Genomic DNA, 23,002 nt, shown 5'->3' on the forward strand with positions numbered 1-23,002 from the left:
CGGCTGGCGAGCAGAGTACTGGAATTGCTTATTAGTAATCCCAGTACTTTGGCGCGGGGGCATAGAAAGGTTTTCTCTCTTCAAGGGAGTGAAAAGAGCACCCAACAGGCAAACAAAGAATTGCCTCACCGACTGGGAGAAACCAACCAGAGACAATTCCATACTCAATGCTGGCCATATCCTCTGCATCAAGATGGTGCTGACATCGATGCAGGAGGTATGGCCAGCACTGGGCCCAACAGGTACATGGTGGCAGTGCACAGTGGAGTGGGGGCCATCATAAACTTTCCCATGCTCCTGTGCCAAAGTATTGGGATTACTAACCAGCACTTGGCATTTATTTCTTAACTGTATAAAAATAAACTGAATAGCTTAAACACATACATATCAGACTGACTTGTATAGGCATATGTTCTTTCATCATACTGACGCATCATGACCCTTAATGAGAACACCTTTTAAAAGGAATTTTGACGGGGAAGGAATCAACATGCCAGGTGGTCCATGCATCACAAACCATAGGGTCCCAATAATAAATTCAGAATTATCTATATTACTAAATATAGATCATATTTATTAGTTACATTTTGCAACATAAAATTAATCCACTCCACTCTTTGCCTTTCCAAACCTATTCAGTATATTACTATTCATAACAGAATAAGTCATGAAAATATATTTAATGTGTACTTTTTTAAAGACAGCAGAGTTTGAATATATGCCAGACCATGGATCCTTCCAACCCAGTACCCTCTAATCTGACTGGCAGCTTCTCTCCAAGGCCTTAAGCAGCAAACATTTCTTTCCAGCTCTGCTTCCCTTTAATGGGAGATGCCAGAGATGGAACCTTGGACCTTCTGCATGCACAGTGCTCTGCCACTGAGCTAGGGCCCTTCCTCTGCACAATCTGCAGTTTTTGTTAGCACACAGGTACACAGAACTCTGAGTAGCTAGGAGCCACCAAGGTGCCTGCCTAATAGCTGATGATGATAATCTCTTTCAGCAATCTAGTCCTGTTTCAGTTTCAGTTATGCCTGATCTTTATTATACTTACAGCTCAAACATTTTATTTGGAAGGAAGTCCAAGTGGGGCTTTCTTCTTTTTTTTCTTTTTTAAAAAATATTTTTATTCAGTTTTTCCACAACACAAAAAGAAAAGCACAAATAAAACAAACAAACAAAGCCCCTAGTGGGGCTTTCTTCTTAATAAGTATGCTTAGGGTACAGTCTTGAATGACTGTTTTGAATAAGCATGCTCACACATTTCAGTCAAAGGACACCGAGTGGCCTGACCAAGGTTAATTTCTTCAACAACAGTATAGGAAATCAAGAACTAGAAAAAGCATCTGTTTCTTCTTGCTCTATAACATGATGCCATCATTCTGTGTGTCTTGTCATCGCCGTCAGCCAATGATTTGAGGCAGGGAGAAGACTCACACAGCACAGTGATGTCGCATCATGTGCATTAGCTATTACACAGGTAAGGAAAAGAGAGACAGAAATGATGGAGAGGGGGCAGATCTGTGTTTCCAATAATATCTAGTTTACCCATTGAGGGATTTTTTTAAGATTTAAAAAACGGTTATTTCAGGTTTTGAATAGGCTTCTTAATGTTAAAGCTACCTATTTATTTTTTTTTGCATTCCTGTACTGCTCTTTGTCAATTCTCCTATTTTAATGATTACTGCTCCCAAAGGCTTTGATAGCAAGTTATTTTTACATACTGAAAAATAATTTGGTTTAACAAAAAGTCCACCTTTCAAACTTTTTAGAAAGCTGAAGGAAAGTTTGAAAGACAGATCACTGCAGAACTTAAATGCCCCAGTGGGCCAGAATTAACCATGACTTGCAGCATGGGGCTGAAGTCAATTTTCAGCACATTAATTATTACATTAAAAACAATTATTTAAAATAGTATTAAAAGTGAGGGAGCAGAGGGATGATGTCACTAGGCTCCAGTCCAGGGTCAAGGAACATCTGGTCACAAATGGCCAATTGTATTGAGCTGCTGCCACTCACCAACAGGAAGGACCAAGGGCTCTTCATGGGTCCTGCTGTGGCTGCAGGATATTCCTACCTGGGGGCCAGCAAAAGCTGGATCCGGCCCCCGGGCCTTATGTTGTGCAGGCCTGCTCTGGGTGGATACAAAAACTTGCAAAGCCTATTTGCTCAAGACAACAAGATGACAAAAGAAACACACGTACACTATAGGAAGCAAAACCTCTGCGGTGGGTCTGCAATGACTTCCCTTGTAAGCTGTTGTCTGTCTCCAACCTAAGGCCTCCAGGGTAACAAACAAAGAGGGAAATTATGGGTGTCTGGCCCATTCTGAAATGCATGTGCTATGCCTATACTGAGTACAACATTTTTCTGCCAGGGAGATGTGTGGCTTTCTCCTTCATACACTACTCTGGAAACAGGGAAAGAGAATGCACAAGTCACTCTGCATAGTGTACATAGCTGAAATCACAGAGGAGTTGAAAAGTTCAAAGCTACCACAGACTTTGATATTCCCTGCAAATAATGTCAGCCAGGAGACTTTAAAAGACAAGCCCAAAGACCTGCTCACAGCCTACTGACCTCCTATCAGGGTTTTTTTTAATCAGGGAGGAGAACTTTCTGGGGGGAATGGCTGGTCAAGCAATCCACACCTTGTAGCAGCATTATTGTTTGTGTCCCTGGGAAGTAACTCCCTGTTCTGGACAGGCCAAGGCACTGATAGGGCTATGAGGTTTCCCGGACCTCAGACAGAAAGCTGACATCATTGAGTCTATTCTTCATGACAGGAGATTGCTCTCTAGAAAGCTTTTAATATACCTCACTTTATGAACTGTTCATCTGTTTAAAGTATAGAGGCCATTCAGTTTATATTATTTGTCTTGGCCACTGCACACTATGGAATCTTAGTCATGCTTTTGAAAGCTGTAGCTTGCAGATAGATGTAGGCCTAGAATCTTGGGCCTCACAGATTCTATACATTACCTCCACCCCTTGGTCAGCTGAAGTCTGCCTCTAGGACAAGGTATACCAGTCCAGGCTGAGGAGGAGGAAGGGGAGGAAGAACAGCCTAGTCTGCAAAAACTTGGGAGATTGCTAAGAGCTGGCCTCCACTTTGTTTGGTTTTTAAAAGAGACTAAATCAGCCCCATGTCTCAGGACTAAGTCAGGCAGTTCAAACATTACTGTAAACCATCAGTGGCCCACCCGTGAAGCTTCAGGAGCTGAACGCTTTGGTACCCATTGGCTTAGGGCCAATTCATATTTCCCAGGAAGGTATGGTCTGCCCTTCCTTTGCCACAGAATAATTGTAACTTCTGTCTGCCTCCTTCAACACACTCTAGTTTTCCTGTCATTGAAAAGACAGAAATGCAGTTATTGAATCTACCCTCAAGGTGAGGACTTTCCAAGAGGAATGCAAGAGAAGAGGACAGTAAAAGGGAAGGAGCAGATTTGAGATGAAGGATATACAGGAGGCAGGACTAAACTAGCTGAGGGTAGGATTTAGCCCACAGGCTACCAATTGACCATCACTGGTCTAAATGTTCATGAACAATATCAAAATCATCACATACATACAGACCATCACAGAGTACAGTTTTGCCATCTTTCAAAACACATTCCTAAGAGAACTTAAGCAGTTTCCTCCTAAGCAGTCAGGTTCACCTGATCCTACAATGGCTACCTCAACAAGCACCACTTGCAATGAATGACACACCAGGGACTGAATCTGGAACTTTAAATTGTTAAGTTGTTTTGTAAACTGCCACAGGACATTGGTACGTGGTGGTATAGAAATGTAATAAATAAATGGGTGAAGCACTGCCCTTCCTCAAACCCATAGTCATATGAATATATGAAGCTGACTTTTATGGAGTCAGACAGTCTGTCCATCTTGGCCAGCACTGTCTAAATTGGCAGATGGATACTGATCTCCAGAGTTTCAGTCAGGATCTTTTCTAGTCCTAGTTTGAGATGCCAGGACCTTCTGGGACCTTCTGCATGCAAAGCATGTGCTATGGTACCACTGAGCTATGGTCCCTATCCCACTGCCCTTCTATCGGCATGTATGAAAACTAAGGCTCTATGCTATGTCTAATTTTCTGATAGTAGGCTAACCACTGGCCAAACTTCACAGTGCACTTACTTCCCCAAAATGCAGTGTCCTCTGTTGCGCTATGCCCTTAAAGTTTCACAATATTTACCTTTGTGTTGACCAAGCCTCAACCACTGTTGCCATTACTCACTTTTCCATTGTGTAGATAATTGGACTTGTTTTTATAACCTTCCCCATCTTTCAGTTCTCTTAATTGCCACCATTTGGCCCTTTGTCTCTTCACTTCAGCCACACTGATTTCCCTTGTTATTTTACCCTTTACTGGAATGAAAGCCAATTACACTCAACACAAACAAAACTTAAAATGTGTCCCACTGTGGGTTTCCCAGGCTTTAAAGAACTTCAGCCAATCGTCTTTCACCGCACATTCATTCAGTGGTTGCTTCTCTTAAGTCCATTCCTTTGGTGCAATTGTTTATACAATAGTGAAATAGGACACTGTGCTTTACTGAAGGAATAATAGACTCAACAGAAGACAGAAGAGGGCAGGGGGATTGACCATAAAAACATTGTTATCTGGAGTGTACATTAAAAAAAAAAAAACACCACTCTGCAATACTTCATAAAAATAGCCCACATGTTGCAGTTCTGTTAATTTAGAACTGATATTTTGTAAGATTATTAATATATCTGTAACTCCCTGGTTTCCAGCTAATTGTTCCAATCAAATGAAATTATTATTTATAAAACATCATTAATATACATGGTGCTTTACAGAGTATACAAAATTCCTTCCTTGAGACTGATAAGTGCAGTATATTTGGAGAATGACTATAATGGGGAGGGATATATTGGGATATGAGAGTAGAGATAAGGGTTTTCCTAAGAAAAAGGAATTTGTACAGGTTTTGGGAGCAGACAGGAAACTACAGGAAGAAGTTAAGGAGGAGCATCATAGTGAATGATTTTGGCGGAAAAGTTAGGGATAGTGGTGAAAGGACTGAGGTGTGACAATAGAAGGCCAGAGGGTAGAAAGTTGCAGTAATCAAGGCATGAGATGATAAGAGCATGACCCTGTTTTTGCCAACAAGGTGGGGAGGAAAGGCCATATTATCACAATATTGTATATAAGAAGCAATAAGACTTGGCAACAGACTGCATACAGGGAGGAAAGAAGAGGAGGGAATCAAAGATAAAGCCAAGGTTTCAAACCCTGTCAACAGGTGGATGGTGATACTGCCAAGGGATGCAGAGCATATATGAGGAGGGAAATGCTTGGGAGAAAAAACGAGCAGTCTTGGATACTTTGAATGTGAAATGGCAGTGAAACATCCAACTGGAAATACCAGACAGACAGTTGACAACAGAGGATTGAATGGAGAGGGAAGGTTCTGGGGTGAAGAGACTGGACTGGATGTCATCAGTGTACAGATGGTACTGAATGCCATGGGAAGTGATGAGGTCATCCAGGGTCAGTGTGTACAAATAGAATGGCCGAGGCCAAGAACAAATTGTTGAGGGATCTGGAGATGGGGAAAACGAGGAAGAGCTCCACCCTATGGGAATACTGAAGGGACAATGGGGGCTTCTCCTAAATCTCATATAGTATTTTTAGTAGTGTTACTTCATTAAGCAGCTCACCATTAGGTAGTGTTGCAGTTTTTTTCCATCCTATGTGAAGTAGCTTGTTTTAAAAACCAGTTTAAAGATTCACATTTCCCTGACAGAGCAAGAATGCTTCCCCATTGGTTGAGGTGATTATGACATCAGTCTTGCACATCCTCCCTGTAGAGGAGCTGTTTTTATAATCAAAAATCACCCCCCCTGCAAAATCACCCTCCTATATGGTGTGCCAGTATAGGAGAAAAATATTTTTATTTGATTTTTCTCTTCCTTTAAAAAAGGAAGCAACCGTGCAAAGAAGGGAGTGGGCCAAACAGTGGTTGATCAGTGTCTCCTATTTTCTTTGTCTTTAGCTCTGGAAACAGCTGAGGACAGAGGTCTTCTTTCAGGACTGATTCAATCTGCCCCTAGCCCCCCAGAGAAGAAGAAATGTCTTGAAAATAAAGGGTGACCATTACACTTGAATGGTTTGAATCATGTCTTTGAGAACTGTTTCCCATCACAAAGACCTTGGCTCCTTAGCTGTGATTTCTTCTATCTGACAGTGACTTAATTTTGCCTTAGAACTGATAGGCCTCAGTGCTCCTGTTTGGTTTTTATCAACCTCCAACATTGTACCTCATAAAGGGGAGGGGTTGTTGAGTTTCCTGTAAAGGCCAGTACTTTTAACTGTTGAGTGACAGGCAGACATTCAACAGCTGCAACTCTACCTAGAACATGAGGGTGGAGGCAGTACCGGTTGATAGTTTCATCTGCATGACAGTCAGAACTTTAATAGATCCAGTTCCAATCTCCAAATGCTGAGGGAAACTCCATCTACAAAGTTTCTGCCTGCTATTCAGCTGTTAGACACAGAGTTCAAGGCATGCTGGAACAAGCAACTGTAAAAAGAGTGTATTTTTACACATACAGAGGCATTTCAGCTCATCCCGATGGGGCCTCTGTAACATAAGGGCCATGTCTCTCCATCCGTGCCCTCCCCCATGATGTCAGGTTGTGAACCGGCTCCTCACAAAGAGGCAAGCAGAACTACTCCCACCTCCTCTATGCTACTGCTGTGTTTGGTGAGCTGCCACTACTTCAAGGAGAGGCCCTTCCACACCTCACACTGGACAATCCAGCAGGCTCCTCCTTCCCAGGCTGTGTGAATGGCCCAACTCTTCAGCAAGGAGGCTACATGCCAAGTGCCTAAGGAGGGGCAAGCTGCAATGGCTTACCTGGTGTAGTGTATATTTGTGAAAGTTTTCTATGGCTTGCATCAGGAGCCACTCTTCAACCTGATCTCCATGTACGGACATATGGAAAACAAGCCTATGGCCTAAGACATTACCAATGATGTGTTTTAAAACGTGATCTCAAATCTTAGAATGGCATTATGCAACATCCACCTATTACTATGTTTCATATTTAAAGCAACTAATTTCCCCATGCAATTCCATGAATGATATCCATTGTGGTTTTCAGAAAGAAAAAAACCACCACAACAATTTAGCTCAATTCTATAGCTGGGTTGACCGAAACACACAAAGGTCAAGAGACTTGCCCAAAGAGAGGAATCAATGGCTGGAGTTGGAGCAGTGCCCAGGACTCTTTTGACTGTCAGCTAGTTTATCTACACACCATGTTATGCCTCAGCTCCTTGACATATCTGACATAGCTTAAGTTATCTGGTGTGTTACAATTAATATTTCATGACAAAAGAGCAGAAGGAGAGAATAGAGCTAGTTCTATTTTCTGCAAAGCACTGGAAAATCAGAAAGTCAATCCAAAATTTTAAAAATTATGTAGATGCCAAGACTCAAGATCCTGAGTCTCAAGATCTTGAAAGGCCAGTTTGCCTCAAGCCACACTACTTTTTCAGGAAGTAAGAAAGTAAGATGATGGGCCTTTATAGATGTAGGAGAAGAAACCTCCTGGTTTTATTCTTACTGCCACAGTGCAGTGGTGAGAGTGCAGGACTTCAGCCATGGTAGAAAATAGTCTTTTCTACCATGGCTGAAGTCCTGCACTCTCACCACTGCACTGTGGTGATTTAGATTTGAACTCTAAAATCCCTCCTCAACCATAAAACTCACTGAGGGTCCTTAAGGCAGTCACTATCCCTCAGCCTGACCTGAGGGTGGCTCTGAGAAAAAAGTGGAATAACTTCAATTACCCTGCCCTGAGCTCCTTAGAGGAAGGAACCAACTGACTGTGGTACAGGGTTTCAAAAACAGCAGCCTGCTTCATCATGGCTACCTGAACGTGGACAGAGAGAAAGAGGGAGATGTACTCAATTACACTGAGAGAGTGCAGAATGGAGAACAGGTCAGTTAGCACAGATTGCTCTTGTCACAATCAACACACATGGCTTGTGAAACAGTGGCAGCAAAACTGAGAGAGAACCACTTCGAGTGATTAGAATATTAAGTCTGAATTATTAAGCCACAAAACAGTAACTCTCAATGGGAGAGATTTCAGTATATGGAAATCCATTGGAATCATTGGAACTTAGAAGTGCTTGAATTTGGCTGGATTGTGCCGGTGTGTGTGTTTAAAGGGGTTATACTGCACTAAGTTTGTTCCTTGTGTTTGGCTTCTTTTGCAGAATTCAGTTCTTCCCTTACTCTTCTGAGGTTTGATTTTTTGTTTTTGGTACAGTTACAACAAAGTTGCTACCTTTCTTTATGAGCATAACTTTCTAAGGAAGAACTGACAACATCCTTTTCTCAGTATTCAGTTCTGGCTATGATTTTTGTTGTTCAAAGAAAAGCGGCACTTACTTCCTGAGTACTGTTTTGGTCTCGATAGAGTTCTGGCTCCTATCTTCTTCACAGTTTGAGATCTCCAGGTTTCCATATCTAAATGCAACAGGAAGATATACATTTCAGACGGTGGGTAAAAATAAAAGCCATGGGAGGAAAGCCAGCCTAAGAAATGAGATGTTAAGAGTTGATAAGAAATTGCTCAGTTCCCAACTAATAGCAGGAATTATTTATAATATTAACTAGAAGTCTGTAGCAAAAGAACTGGCAAATTAGTTCAAATCAATAGCTGAAATCAGAGTGTATGCTTCCCCATCTCAATGCCAACTTCTTTCTCCTCATTATATCCTATGGTTGCAACACATTTTAATATAAAAATATTTCAATCCTTTATGAACCAGTTCAATAAAACTACACAGCAGCGCCAGGAATCGAAATAGACTTTATGGCACACTTTACCTTTACCCTGCAGTTTGTTAGAGGCTACTGCAATGCAGTTTTATTGAGCAGGTTAAAAAAGGACAAATATTTGCTTGACAAATATGTTTATATTTAAATGTGCTGGGAACACAGATTCTAGCAAGTGTCCTCTCTCTTTTTAAATATCTCCTTTGTTTGTCTAGACCAGGAATTGCCAACCTGTGGTACTCCTGAAGTTGTTGAACTACAGCTCCCAGAATCCCCAGCTATAATATATTGTGGCTGGGGACCATGGAGGTTGTAGTTCAGCAACTTCTGGAGTACCACAGGTTGGCAACTCCTGGTCAAGACCTAGCAACTGTAGCACCATCACCCCGACCTCCCTGGTCCTCTAAACCTCCCTTGCCTGCCCATTCTTTCCTATCAATAGCCCTTCCTGTAATTTTTTTATTCCAGTTCTACTTTCACCATTGCTCCTCCTTTCTTCCACATGTCTCCACCACCCATTGTTTCCCCAGATCTTTGCTTTTCCAGCCCTTAACCAGTCCTATTTCCTTTGTTTCAGTCAACCTTGTAAGGAACAGACCCAGCCAGCTCATCAGGGGCAGATTAAGCTTTTTGTTGCCCATAAGCAAAAAGGTTTTTGCCACCCTTTTACCTTAAACAAAAAAGGTTTGCCTTTAAACAAACAAACAAACAAACAAACAAAAAAAGGTAAAAGGGGGGATTTTATCCTTGCCCACTCCATACTTGCTGCAGCCACCGCTGCCCACAGAGAGGGGTGGCAAAATTTGAGGGGCAAAATTTGCTGCTCCTCAAATTTTGTCTCCGTAAGCAAATGCCTACTCTGCCTCTCCGTTAATCCCCCACTGCAGCTCAGGTGAGAGGAATTATCGCTGAGTCACCCCCTCCCTGTTACCTGGTGAAGTGACTGGGTTTATACTTTATTAAAAAGAAAGGAAAAATCTCTGGTAGATTGTATCACTGCCACCAAGTGTTCCTTAGCTAACAGAGACTTATCTCTGATGGGAATAGGAACACTAGAATTTCCCGCCCCCTTTTTACTTTTATAGCAGGCAAATATAAAAAACGTAGTTCCACTTATATATGTTTAAGTGGAGAGTAGCCAGCTTTGCTATCCTGTTGAGAGCATGTGAATGAGGCTTCCCCTCCTCCTCTCCCAGAGTCAGTCAAACACTCTGAGAGGTCTTATAAAACAAAGAAAACAATGTATTGCTTTATGATTTCACATGTAGCTTTTGCAAATAATATTAGCTTAATGGTTACAAGAGGATTCAAAATGCCCAGATGTTCTCAGGTGGCACTTAAATAATCAGTCCCTAGATTAGGTTTGAAGATAGGTAGTTAGAAGCAGATACTTGGGTATATAAAGCAACATACACAAAAGAAAAAAAAGCAAGTCTTACTAAAACACTTTTCCCTACGACGAAACCTCTGAACCCCTAAGCCTTGGCTCCATCACCCTGCGAGGACTTGGCAAGAGTCCATTGCTCCTTCCTCACCTGGGCAACCCTTTCTTCTTCCCAGAAGCCCTTCTGGAGCCCTCTACTCCTGCCCCCTGGTTAATCCATTGAGTCATGACCTAGGGTTTCCAGTCTGTCAATCAAGGTCAACTCTATTATTGCTGGCTGGCTGCCCACTACAAACCTCCGTGGCACTCTTGTCTCGTTCTCTCCTGCCATAGCACACAGGCCCTCATGGCCTTACGTATTGTATCTGAGGTTTCTTCAGTCCTGGAGCATACTTCCTTTTTAGCCCTTTGTAGCCTCAGTATCTTGTCACATCCTCTAATCTTTTCCTTAAACTTTCTTCTCCTTTACCTGTTTCTGTTCCTTAGCCCATTGTCTATTCTACCTGCTACTTTCAACCATTGTTCCTCTAAGCTCTATAACCTTAGCTTATCTCCTAAGACCTTGACTCAGTCCTCACCCTGACCCAGAAAACTACTTGCTGGGCCTATGCACGTTTTTAATTTGTACTAATCTGACTACTTCCCCTTCTCTTACAGCAGGGATTCTCAGTGTTGGGTCCCCAGATGTTATTGGACTTCAACTCCCATAATTCCCAACCAAAAGCCACTAGGACTGGGGATTATGGGAGTTGAAGTCCAATAACATCTGGGGACCCACATGTTGAGAAACCCTGTCTTACAGAATCTAGAGTATCATCATTCTGACAAATTTGTTCCCAGAACAGTTTCCACTTTCTGCTTTCTGGCCTTCTGTCATCACACTTCAGGGCCTTATGGCTGCAATGTTTCAAGCAAATAGGTGGAGATTCTATGTAGGGAAACTTTGAAAAGTTCTTTAAAAAATTTAAAAGTGTTATAAGTGATTTGCTTTCAGGTAGAATGAGATGAAAATAGCAGAGAAACTGACCTCTGCTAAGGGCATTTTGCCTATAATAGCTTAGCAGCTCTCAGAAGGCAGAGAAACAGCTGAGCTAACACAGTATGGAATATTCTTTCTATGTCCTGCCCCCAAAGCACGGTGATTGGAAGGGAACAGAGAGGCTAAGCAACGTCATTGGCCAGCCTGAGCTGTCAATTTCAAAGGAATCTTTCTCTGGCTTAGCATTTCCCATCTATGGAAGATTGCTTGTAACATTGACCAGAGCAGTTAATCATTAAAAAAAAAACCCACAAACTTACAAAAATTGCCCAGTACAAAATAAATTAGCGTGTGCTGAATGAATTTCAGAGGATGTGGGGGCCGGGGGGGGCAGAAATCTGGTGCAGGAGAAACTAGGAGCAAATAATATAAAAGTCTGAAATAATATAAAAGTCTAACCAATTCTACTCCAATTCACAGATGTAATTTGCCTGTTTTCATTCTACTACACATTTTCCCAGGGCCTAATGGTATCTGCATGAGATTTCCCCCCTCCCCCGAGACATTTATGTTCCACAAAAATATGTGTGGCTCTGCATTGTGAAGTTCATTATCTCCTGTGTTACAGGCTATAAAATTCTAGGTAACCCATAATATGCGAAAATGTTTGAAAGAAACCATTCAAAGATTCCAACCATTGATTCTGTAACATTTATGAGATAGAAAGAAACTGGTAGGGTTTCCTGTGAGTTCTAGTATTTATTATAAATGCTGGCGAAAATTATGGTATTTGCTGCTGTGAGGCCGCCAGGATTGGGCTAATCCCAGCAGTTCACACAGACACATGCAAAACCGGGCAGGGCTCCCTTCGCCTGGGTTTGCACGCACATGTGAATAGCCTCCTGGTCTTCTGAAAACAAGGTATCTAGGAAACTGCACTGCCAAACAGTGAAATCCATCTTCTCTTGACATACCTGTTAATTTGTGCAGAATTCCTGTGTGTAGGGCCTCTCTTTATAAAACAAAAACAAGCCTAGGTCCATTCCAACTGAATACATATTAAAATGGGGCAAACCTTTTGGTTGTTCTTGCGTATAGCATGCGTTTTGTTTTTCCTCTTCTTTCTGCTGTCTGCTCTACACTGGCTTCCACATCCAAACAGGATCCAATTTAAACTTCATTTACCCTACAAATATAATCAGGCCCTGGCTCCTCATCTTTCTGCTTGCTTAATGTGCCTTCTCGTTCTTGACATTCTAGAAGTACTTTACTTCTTGACAAACTCATAATCCGATCTTTGATCTCTCATTTGTGACTTTTCTCTGTTGCTATTCCTTATCTCTGGAAAGCCCCGCTTCCTGAGATTATAACATCTCCATCAGTTCTGGTTTTTATCTGGCATTTGAAGACACATTTGTTCTCCCTGGCTGTTACCCATTAGTTAATTTCCTTTCATTTCTGGTGACCTCCCCACTTTCCTATATATTGGCTATTTAGGACTAACTGGAATAATGTAATTTCTTTCTGAAATGAAAAATTCATTATTAGTTCACAACAAACAGAGAGCCAGCGTGGTGTAGTAGCTAGAGTGCTGGACTAGGACCAGGGAGACCCGAGTTCAAATCCCCATTCAGCCAGGATACTTGCTGGGTGACTCTGGGCCAGTCACTTCTCTCTCAGCCTAACCTACTTCACAGGGTTGTTGTGAGGAGAAACCTAAGTATGTAGTACACCGCTCTGGGCTCCTTGGAAGAAGAGCAGGATAGAAAATGCTAAAAAAACATTAATTTTATCCTTATAATTTGATCAATATTGTTGTGGAGCTATTTGCCTTTTCATTTTGTGTGTATACAGAGTGGATTCTTTTTTATTAAGGTATGAAGTGATGCACATTCTGTATGTTGTAAAAAATGGAGCGGGGAGGAGGGAATCCTCTCACAAACAGAATTCTCCATTCATATCAGCACAATACCAAACAACTAAGGCAAGCTTGCCACTTGCTAACCTCCTCAACTGGGAGTGAAAATCACCTTTAGTCCAATATACTGGTAGTGCAACTCCATTTTAAATATACAGCTTTACTGTGTGTGTTAATCTCAAAATAACCTCAACAACACTCACAAGCAGCTTTGGTTTGCACCCAAAGCAATCAAAATGCGCAGCTGTTGGATGGCTGTGTGGGTTCCTGTTCAGTCACTGGAAAAATGCCTCTCTTTTCATCTTTCCACTGACAGTCCTTAAGCCCCTGACCGAAGGGAGTGAACATACTATATATAGCCTTGTGTTTTATGAAAGTGCTGGATTGACAGTCTGCAAACTGATGTTCTTTGTTAAAACTACAAAGCAGGAACAACAATGAACAGCTGCAGTACAAGCTTCCCTGCCACCCCCAATTCTGTGCCTCAGCTGGCCAGCCATCACTAAAGCAGCCCTCCCCACAGGAAGCTCAACTCTGCTCAGGACAGCATACAAATCACTCCCCTTGCTTTTCTATGTAAGATGCCCTTTAAAAGGAAATTGAAAACCACAATTTGCAAGGAAAATGCATTCTTAACACTGGCTCTTTCTACAATAGCTCTGTATAGCATTGGCTGTTGGTATGTTTTTTTTAAAATTCTGTTCATTTTCAACTCTGGACTCACAGTACAAACCACAGGAAATCACATGGATTATGAAAAGCTAGCAGAGCAGGCTGTATGAAGAGGGAAGTTTAGTTTTCTGCTTTGGCTGTGGGACTGATGTGTGTTTGCTTACAGAGGCCAAACTGGATAGGACAACACAGCTTTCCTCTTGCATTCTTTGGATACTGATCTTTGCAACAGCTTCTCAAGGAACTGATAACGAGAGATATTTAGGGGTTGTAGCTGCACTACAGACCTGGATTCACACCACTTTAACTGACACAACTACCCTCAATAATTGACATATTGTAATGACAGCGAGCTCTTCTTCAGCACTTTGTCAGGCTGCTTATAGCTCAACTTATGCCTATATCCCAGGACAGGCAAGAATAGTTGTTATGACAGCCACTGTAAGGTGGTTCTTATATAAAAGGCATATATAAGATTCCCTTTATATTATACTGGGGATATAAGAATTCAATTTTTATATAAGAAGGAACTGAGGCCGAGATTCATAATACATCTGTATCTTGTTAATTTGAGGATCATATGTACTCTAATAAAATTTATTTTTTCAAAAGAATGCATCTGATCCTCAAATAAGTACAGCAAAAGAATTTTCATTTTACAAACAAAAACCAAAAAGTAACCCATTTTTCATTGCATTACAGATGATCTTCAGTTGCAATTTCACAAAATAAATACTGAAGAGTGTTTTAATGGCCTTTTACACAGTGTTTTTGCAGGATCCTACAGCACATCCAATTCTATCCCTACAACCCAGACACTCCTGTGCTGGGAGCAACCAAAAATTGTTTTTCAGCCAGCTCACATGGTGGATGCAAGATTGGTGCAGGCAGCCTTCCCACTTAAGATGTGGGATCTTCCAACTGCAGCAGGAGGGAGGGAGGGAGGCAGCTGTGGTGATAGTAGCAGCAGGCATCTTGCAACTGCCTCCAGTAATCACTGCTTGAGGCAAACTCCTCAGTATGCCTCATTAAAGGGCCAGCCCTACCTCCGGTCTCTATTTCTGGGTGTCAGGGGGGAAATCTTAATTCTGGAGCAAGGAAAGGGAAGGCGTATGTGCTGTTTTGTTGCTGCTTTGTAAGGAAGTAACTGGATTCTTTATTGCATGTGTGAACCAGAAGGAAGGCTCCATTTGTGGACTTTTGGCTGCTGCAGAGAAACCCAGATCCTAGCCTGCAGCGATGACTCATTGCCAAGGGCCTGCATTTGAAGCCCATTCTGGATCTAATCTGGAGCCAGGATGAAATTTATCTATTCATTCCAAATTAAATTTAGCTGGGTTCACCAGGAGGTAAGATCCCCAATGTCACCTTTTAATGTAAATAATTACAGAAAGTTCAAGTAAGTTTTTAATGTGAGTAATTACAACAAGTTCAAGAGAGGGGCTCAGGTTTTCTGAAGTAGATTAGGAAAAGCCGAGACTGATGGGTTCGGACATCGCTACCAATCTTGGCATATCCTAACCTAGAAATGAAGTAGGCACTCGCATGGGGATGGGAGGGAAGAATGCATGCTTGTGGGACTGAAAGAGGTAGCATGGAGCTTGGCAGGAACTGAGGTTCTGTGCAACATCTGAACCCACCCAGTAATTAAGTGAGGATGGTCATGGATATAAACACAGTATTAAAGCCCCACCCCAGAAGCAGACTCATTTTTTCATACTACCCTTTGCTACCATGAGGGCTAGAAGCCCAGATTCTCTTTCTGAATAAAAGTGGAGATTCTCAGGATGCTAAATAACAAATTTTGAACTTGTACAGTGAACCTATACAAGCATGAAACTCACAGCCTTGAGTATGACACTGGAATGGTAGGGAGAACACCCTTACTTTGAAAGTGCATTTTGTAAGCCAATTACGTTAGCAGCCAATCAGAAAAAAATGCTCACCTTGAAAAACACACCCACCCACCTATTTATCTATTTATTTCCCTGCCCCCAAAAGAGAGCACCTTCTTGAACCATCATGATTCATGATAATGTCATGAACCCTGTCACCTATTACCATCTTCTGGAGAGGTCTGGTTGTGGCTGCCACTGACTTGTTTGGTGGCGACTCGTGACTCGGCCTTCTCTGTGGCTATCCTGGGGCTTTGGAAAATGCTCCTTGCTGAAATAAGAGCATCTCCTTCTCTGTTTGCTTTTAGGAAGACCCTCAAGACGCATCTGTTTTCACAGGCTTTAAACTGAAATAAAATCAGTGAATTTTATAGTGTTTAATTTGTTTTTATCAGATTGTTTTTACTGTATTTTGTAAAATCTTAATTGTTTTTAGCCTACTTTCCAGTAGGCTTATGAGATCACCAGGCATTCTGTGTGTCCATGTGTGTGTGTCCCCTGTCAACTTCACAATGCCTCGATCAATATGAATCAAATCGGGTACAGTTGTAGAGACACATAGGGACACCTCAATGGTGTAATTTGTGATGATGTCATCCATCCCAATTCAAGATGGTGGATATGTAAACTTTTGATGTTCAGGTGAGCTAACTTGTGAACCACCCAACTGATTTTAACCAAATTTGCTACAACTGTAGGGACACATAGAGATGCCCCAATTGCGTATGTCATCCACCTCAATCCAAGATGGGGGACATATGAACATTTGAGGAGTAAGTGGGCTAACCTATGGATTGTCTAACTGATTTGAACCAAATTAGGTACAGTTGTAGTGAGTGACACACAGAAACATCTCAATGCCGTAGTTTGTGATAATGTCATCCACCCTAATTCACGAAGACAGACACACAAACATTTGAGGCACAAGTAGGCTAACTTGTGAACCGCCTAACTGATTTGAACCAAATTTGCTAAAGCTGTAGGGACACATAGGGACACCTCAATGGCATAGCCTTTGGTTATGTCATTCACTGCAATTCAAGATGGTGGACATGTAAACATTTGAGGCGCACAAGATCTAACTTGTGGACCACCTAACCAATCTGAACCAAATTTAGTCTAGTTGTAGGGATTGTGAAAGGAAAATAGGCAGATTCGTTCTTACTAGAACAACTTGTTAGTGTTTTATATTGTGTTTTAAGTTTTGTACACCACCTAGAGTGTATATCAGGCAGTATAAAAATATGATAAATAAATATATAAATAACCGTCCACATCACATATGTTAGAAACAGTTTCCCCCTCATCTAGACATTTATTTATTTGATTTTTATACCGCCCTTCCAAAATGGCTCAGGGCAGTTTACAATTAAAACAAAACCATTAAAAATCAGTTAACAATTAAAACACAAATTATAACACAGTATAAAACAATTAAGAATTAAAACATCGTAAAACAGCAATTAAACAATCACAACAATTAAAAAACCCTGAAAACCAGGTTACAACATTAAAAAGACATTGAATCTTACCTGTCAAGGAGAAGTTCGAGAACATCTTTTGTAGATGCAAAGCCCCTGTATGTTGACAGAAAGATACTGATGTAGGTGAAGTCATTGTCCCCAAAAGCTGTTAGCAGGTTTTCCACAAGCTTTTCCAGTGTACCAGCCTTAATAGTCCTGATCTTACATGTCTCATATTGGCTGACAGTATGCCCTGGGGGCAGTTGGTCCCCTTCAACCTATGAAACAATAAAAATAAGAGATTGAATTAATCACTCCTAGCAATATGAGAGAAGAAGAGGTTCACTGAAACAAAAGATACTTTTAATACAAGATACTCAGGAATGGTTGAAAGGCGTATTGTGCAACCTTACTAAATTAAGCTAATAGGTTTGGCATTTCAAAATGCTTTTTGGGAAATTACCCAGGAACCATATAAAAGCCACTCTGAGTTCATCAGAGGAAATATATAAATCCATTCATAACAATATGTATTTGATTAGTATTACATTCTGGAAGATCTCTTGATTTGACCTTTTTGCATAATGTTATACACTGCGACACTTACTTATATCATTAATATTTTGAGCAAAAGGCACAATTAGATGATACTAAAAATAGCAGTTCCATACAATACATGGTGTGATTATGTCATGCCACATAATTCATGCTACAGAGAGAGGAGGGGAAACTAGATATGAAGCTGCTGATCTTGGCACTAGACCCATGTTTTGGGTAGCATCTAGTTCCACCACCCAAAGACTACACATTTTTATATTCACAACAGCAGTGTTGCAAGGAAGCTTCCTCTCCATAGCCCCCCACCCCACCCTACCCCAAAATGAAATGAAACCTGGAGGGGGGGGGGACTAGAATTGGTGCACTGATGACGATAAAGCCAAAATCAATATAGGCAACAACACTTGATATAAACACGAGCTTAAATCAGAGAACAGTCTTGAAAGCACCCAGCTGTAAAGCTAAGCAGATTTGAACCAGAATAGCCTCTGTATGGGAGACCACCCAGAAACCTGAGATGCCAATGTAACAAATCAATTATTATTATTCAAGCACTTTGGAGTTCTGTTGGATGAAATATATTAATGTTCCATGCAGATGCCCCAACTGTATCCCATTAATTACATTTCTCCTTTTATTCACTAATCTTATTGGGAAATGATACAATATGTTCTTAATGTCTTGAAGATTTCTAAGAGCTTAGATCCTGATTCAAATATTTTTGAAGTCAATGGAACAAGCATCCTGGACTTCAGTGGGTTTAGAGAGAGGCCTTTGTAGAGTTGATTATTACAAAGAAAGCAACTGAACAACACATCAGCAGAGAAGAGGACTGATTTCATCACATACAGGAACTTGTACAGATGCTCATAATCAGGCTATACATGTGCAGCAAGGGAATGACGACATTTCCCTGTGGAAACCGAGGGTTTAAGTAGAACCTACCTTGATAACCTGTACTGAATAAGAAACTCCTTTAGGTATCAAGGCATGGAAGCTATTTCAGCATTGACTGTTTAGAGTTGTTTTAGGATGCAGATTACTAATGCTGGGGTTTGTAGGCAGGTGGGCTAGGAAATGTTTTGTGTGAACTAGTTTCTTTTTGGCAAGGCTGCAGAGCCAGTCCTCCAAGCTCAAGCTTCTAGTGAAACAGAACCATCACCTTGCAAGAGAACAGAGCTATAGCAGGCATGACCTGGCTTGTCCATGGGAGGAAAATGAGAAGCCACTACAGTGACAGAATCTAAGGTTAAAGGGAGCAGGGATATTTTTTCCTCATCTTCCCAATTCTCATCTTCCTGTAGTAGGCTTAGGTCATGCTTAATGATGCTCTGAATATGCGTGTGACTATATGTGTGTGAGAGAGTGACTGTGTGTGTTTAACTATGTGTGCACAAGTTAAAAGAAAAACTGATTAAAATGGAGAAAGTGTATGACTATATGCCTAAATAAAAGGTCATAAAGAAGCTAACCTGGCATAGCTGCTGTGGATAAAACCATGCTGGTACATAAAGTAAAGTGTGCCATCAAGTCGGTGTCGACTCCTGGCGACCATAGAGCCCTGTGGTTTTCTTTGGTAGAATACAGGAGGGGTTTACCATTGCCGTCTCCCATGCAGTGTGAGATGCCTTTCAGCATCTTCCTATATCGCTGCTGCCCAATATACATACATATGTACAAACAGCTAATCACATGGATGAGTCTCCACACAGTTCATTTTTCTGACAGTGCAACTGCCACAGATATCATGAACAAATCAGCCCTGTGTGAGTGTGGGGAGCTGGGGACAAAAAGGAGGGTAAGGGAGGGGAAGAGAAAAAGTACTGGTACTGGGGGGAGGGAGCCATCTGTGATTTCTTACGGGTCTCCACTTGTTAGTGTATAGAATTACATTAGAGTTGACTTCAATTTATGAATCGATTGGAGTAGGATGCATATGTCCAGCTCTCTTATCAGTAACGATTACACAAAGGGAAACATTATCAGGCAACATTTTTTAGCAATGAGGTCTATAAGACATGTGGTCTCCCAAGAGGAGCTCCATCACTTACATTTAGACTGTGAAAGCATCAGTGAATATGCTACAGAGAGTAATCTAATTGAGGATGGGCTCAATGACCTCACTGTTGTTTATTCTTCTCCAATTTCTGTTACACTATCAAGATGGAATGGGAGGTGTTTGGGTCCTTTCCGCTGCTGTGAAATACAGACATAGTACAGATCTTTCTCTGTCAAGACAGAGAAGCTCTCACACATAACATCATCCACTGGTACGGAGGGTCCCACTGTGGACCTGTCTCTTTTCATTTCACTAACTCATACCCAGCCTCATTATAAGTGCAACATTGCCGCAACCGATCACTCTTTCTCCTAGCTACTGTCCTTTGCATTTAAGATTTTGCAATCTTTTACAAAGATATAACACTGGGGAGGGGTTGTAGTTCAGTGGTACAGCATCTGCTTTGGAAGCAGATGGCCCTAGGTTCAATCCTTGGCATCTCCAGGTAAGGCTGGGGAAAACCTCTGTCTGAAACCCTTGGGAGTAACTGCCAGTCAGTGTAGACAATACTGAGCGGTTACACCCTGAAATTGTTCTCATGATCAAAGTGGGCTGGGCTGGGCAGAGTGCAGGGGAGGCAGTATCCTACTTGCCTTCCCCCAGATGATCAGAGCCCTCATCTGGGCTCTGCCACTCACACACCCACATGACCAGAGAAGCAACATGACCAGAGCAGACTCCCAAAGTGGCATTGGGAGAAGGAAGTCCTCCCATAACCCACAATGCACTGCGTGAGCAGCAGAGAGGCAGCACTCCTCTCCTTGGCCTTGCTTTCCACTAGACTCTGTGGCCGCCACTCCCAGCAGCCGTTCCAACCACTGCGGTGCTCCAAATGACCACAAATTGAGGCAGGATGGACTACATTTTCCTCCTACCTAACTTTGTACCTGGCTAGTGGATCTGGCTACCCAACTCTGGAGCAGCTGGCTTGGAAGGCCTCCCAGTGGCTCAGACAACAAGAGCTGCCTGGGTTAACTCTCTCCTACCCAGGTAGCTTATGTCATGAAAATGGGCTCCCTAGGTAATTGGCTCCATTGTTAAACTGCTCTTATTGTTAACATATTTCCCCCCCCCTAGTGTACAGCTGACATTTACCCTCCTGTAACAGCTAGGTGCTATTCGGTGAGAATAACCCTCAACTATACCATGAGTACAAAAAATGAAAGTCTCTGTGCTTGTTCAGTTATAGAGACATCAGGAAAGGATTCGTGTGGATGATCTGAAATGTTCCCTTCCCCTGAGGTCAACAAAAAGCCCTTCTTTGTGGCAGGTCATCCTGCCATGGAACTTTGGCAGCATAAGGGCAGGAGTGCAGGCGCAAGCCTTTAGCACACTGGGTGGCTGTTCAGTATCAGGTGCAACATTTAAAAGTCCTACTAAATGCAGGGGCAGGGATGAAATGAATCTCTGTGAGCTCTACTCAGAGAAACATGCTATTAGATCTCTGTCGGTGAAGGCTGGACCACCCAATTGTCAGAGGTGGGGAGAAGGCTTTGTCTGCACTGTGGCATCATTCCTAAGTAGAGTGCTTAATTTTACCTCAGATGAGTGACTGACAGCCACTCACTTAAGAAAGAGCCATTGGACAACTGAACCTGCCCCCTATCTGCACACACCATCTACACAGGCCTGCTGTAGGTCCCCTATCTTGGTGTGACATCACTTGGGAGCTGACTGATGCAGAAAAGTACTTCCCTTTTGGACTTCCTCCTCAAAATGTTGATGCATGAGTTCTCAAAGCACAGCCTTGGGATGTGCATGGAACTGTTTTGGTGCTCCTGTTCTGGAGTGCCAAACCGGTTCAAAGTGCCAGTGTTCGAACTGGTTCGGAGGCCAAGGGGGTTACTTTTAGGGGCAGGGAGGGTGCCACCTACCTGCCCATCTCTGCACATGCACGTCGGCCATTTGTGTGGCAACGCTGAATGGGCCTGCAAGGAGTAACGCTGCAGCACTGTGCCCAAGCTTTTTGGGGGAGCGCCGGTGGGGTGGGGGAGCGGGAGGGCAGGGATGGGCAGTTAGGAGGCACCCTCCCTGCCCCTTAAAGTAACCCCTGCCCTCCAGGGAGTGCAGGGAACCAGTTCCCTGCACATCCCTACCTTGGGGCAATTTACAACCATTGACAATTTACAAGCAAGTATGAATGGGGAACAATTTGTTTACTACATCAACTAAGACTAGAATACAGAGCCATCAGTTTAGATTAAAAGAAGTCACATTTAGGTAAGGAAAAATGTCCTAACTTTAAGAGCAGTTCAGCAATGTAATCAGAAGCTCAGACTGTCAAAACAGAAGTTTTCAAGAAAATGGTTAAGGGGGGGGGATTCTGTCTTTGAAGCAGGAGTTTACATAGAACAACTCTTGATGCTCCCCTCAATTCTGTCATCACTCATTCTCAGATTTCCTGTCAGAGCAATTAGATGGTGTTATTAACATCTTCTTTTGTTTTAAATGCTGCTACTAATTTTAAAGAAAAGCTATAATAAACAAACATGCTGCACAACTTGGGATCCACCAAGCTGAAAAGAGCCCATCAGCCCTGTCAAGTGTAAAAAGGTTCCTGACAAGCTCCCCGTTTTTGCAATCTCAGGCAGGCAGCAAAAATAGATGGTTATCAAGTCCCTGGTAGACTGTTATACATGGCCATAGGCTACTTTCAGCTGGTGGGCCATATTTTGTGCAAGCCCAATTCAGACCCACCTATTTATCCCAATTCTTTATGTGTATTTTCAATCAATCTCTCTTTGTACAAAAGATGGCCAGAATTTAGTTTTGAATTTGATGCTCAAAAGTCAGTTCAAAGTCAGTCACATTTTACTCTACAACCTATTTAATTAATTAGTTTCAGTTCTATCCCGCCCCTTCTCAAGGATGCTTGGTGAATAAAAGCTAAGTAAAACAGCACACACATACACACAAACACTGAAATTAAATTAAGATTACCCCATGCCTCCTTAACCTCAGCCATTCAATGCCAGGTCAAACAGCAACACTTTTTATAGCTCTTCCAGAAACGTGTATACCTACGTGTGTAGGTATAAAAAATGGAAAACATTTACCAGCAACGAGCATTTACGTGCTAAAACTCATGTTAAAGTATATCTGAGGTATAGTTTTTGTTTGCATTATTTCAGCCGTTCTGCCTTGAAGTCTTTAAAGAGACTTGGCAGGCAACCATTCAATAACACTGACTTATGGAATAAGATACTGCGGGCTGAGTTAGCACGCTAACAGGAAACAGCTCAATCT

At 42.0% G+C, this 23,002-nt stretch overlaps 1 protein-coding gene and 1 non-coding gene across 9 annotated transcripts in view; one reads left to right on the forward strand and one right to left on the reverse strand.

Moving 5' to 3' along the window:
* The window catches only part of RGL1 (ral guanine nucleotide dissociation stimulator like 1), a 190,225-nt gene that overhangs the window by 53,034 nt on the left and 114,189 nt on the right, over window positions 1-23,002 (reverse strand). For 7 of the 8 annotated variants that reach the window (XM_053245816.1, XM_053245817.1, XM_053245818.1 and 4 more), the window contains 2 exons: window positions 17,209-17,417; window positions 8,439-8,516 (listed from right to left, as the gene is read on the reverse strand). In XM_053245816.1, coding sequence (XP_053101791.1) covers window positions 8,439-8,516; window positions 17,209-17,417 — 287 coding nt within the window. Of the gene's footprint in view, window positions 1-8,438; window positions 8,517-12,266; window positions 12,308-17,208; window positions 17,418-23,002 lie in introns of those variants that run through there. The other variant, XM_053245823.1, reaches the window with a different exon arrangement.
* Window positions 20,129-20,200, forward strand: TRNAP-UGG (transfer RNA proline (anticodon UGG)). Its single transcript has one exon. It is a non-coding gene; the product is annotated as a tRNA-Pro (tRNA).

This window comes from Hemicordylus capensis, chromosome 4, assembly GCF_027244095.1.
Source record: "Hemicordylus capensis ecotype Gifberg chromosome 4, rHemCap1.1.pri, whole genome shotgun sequence".
Classification (NCBI taxonomy): domain Eukaryota; kingdom Metazoa; phylum Chordata; class Lepidosauria; order Squamata; family Cordylidae; genus Hemicordylus; species Hemicordylus capensis.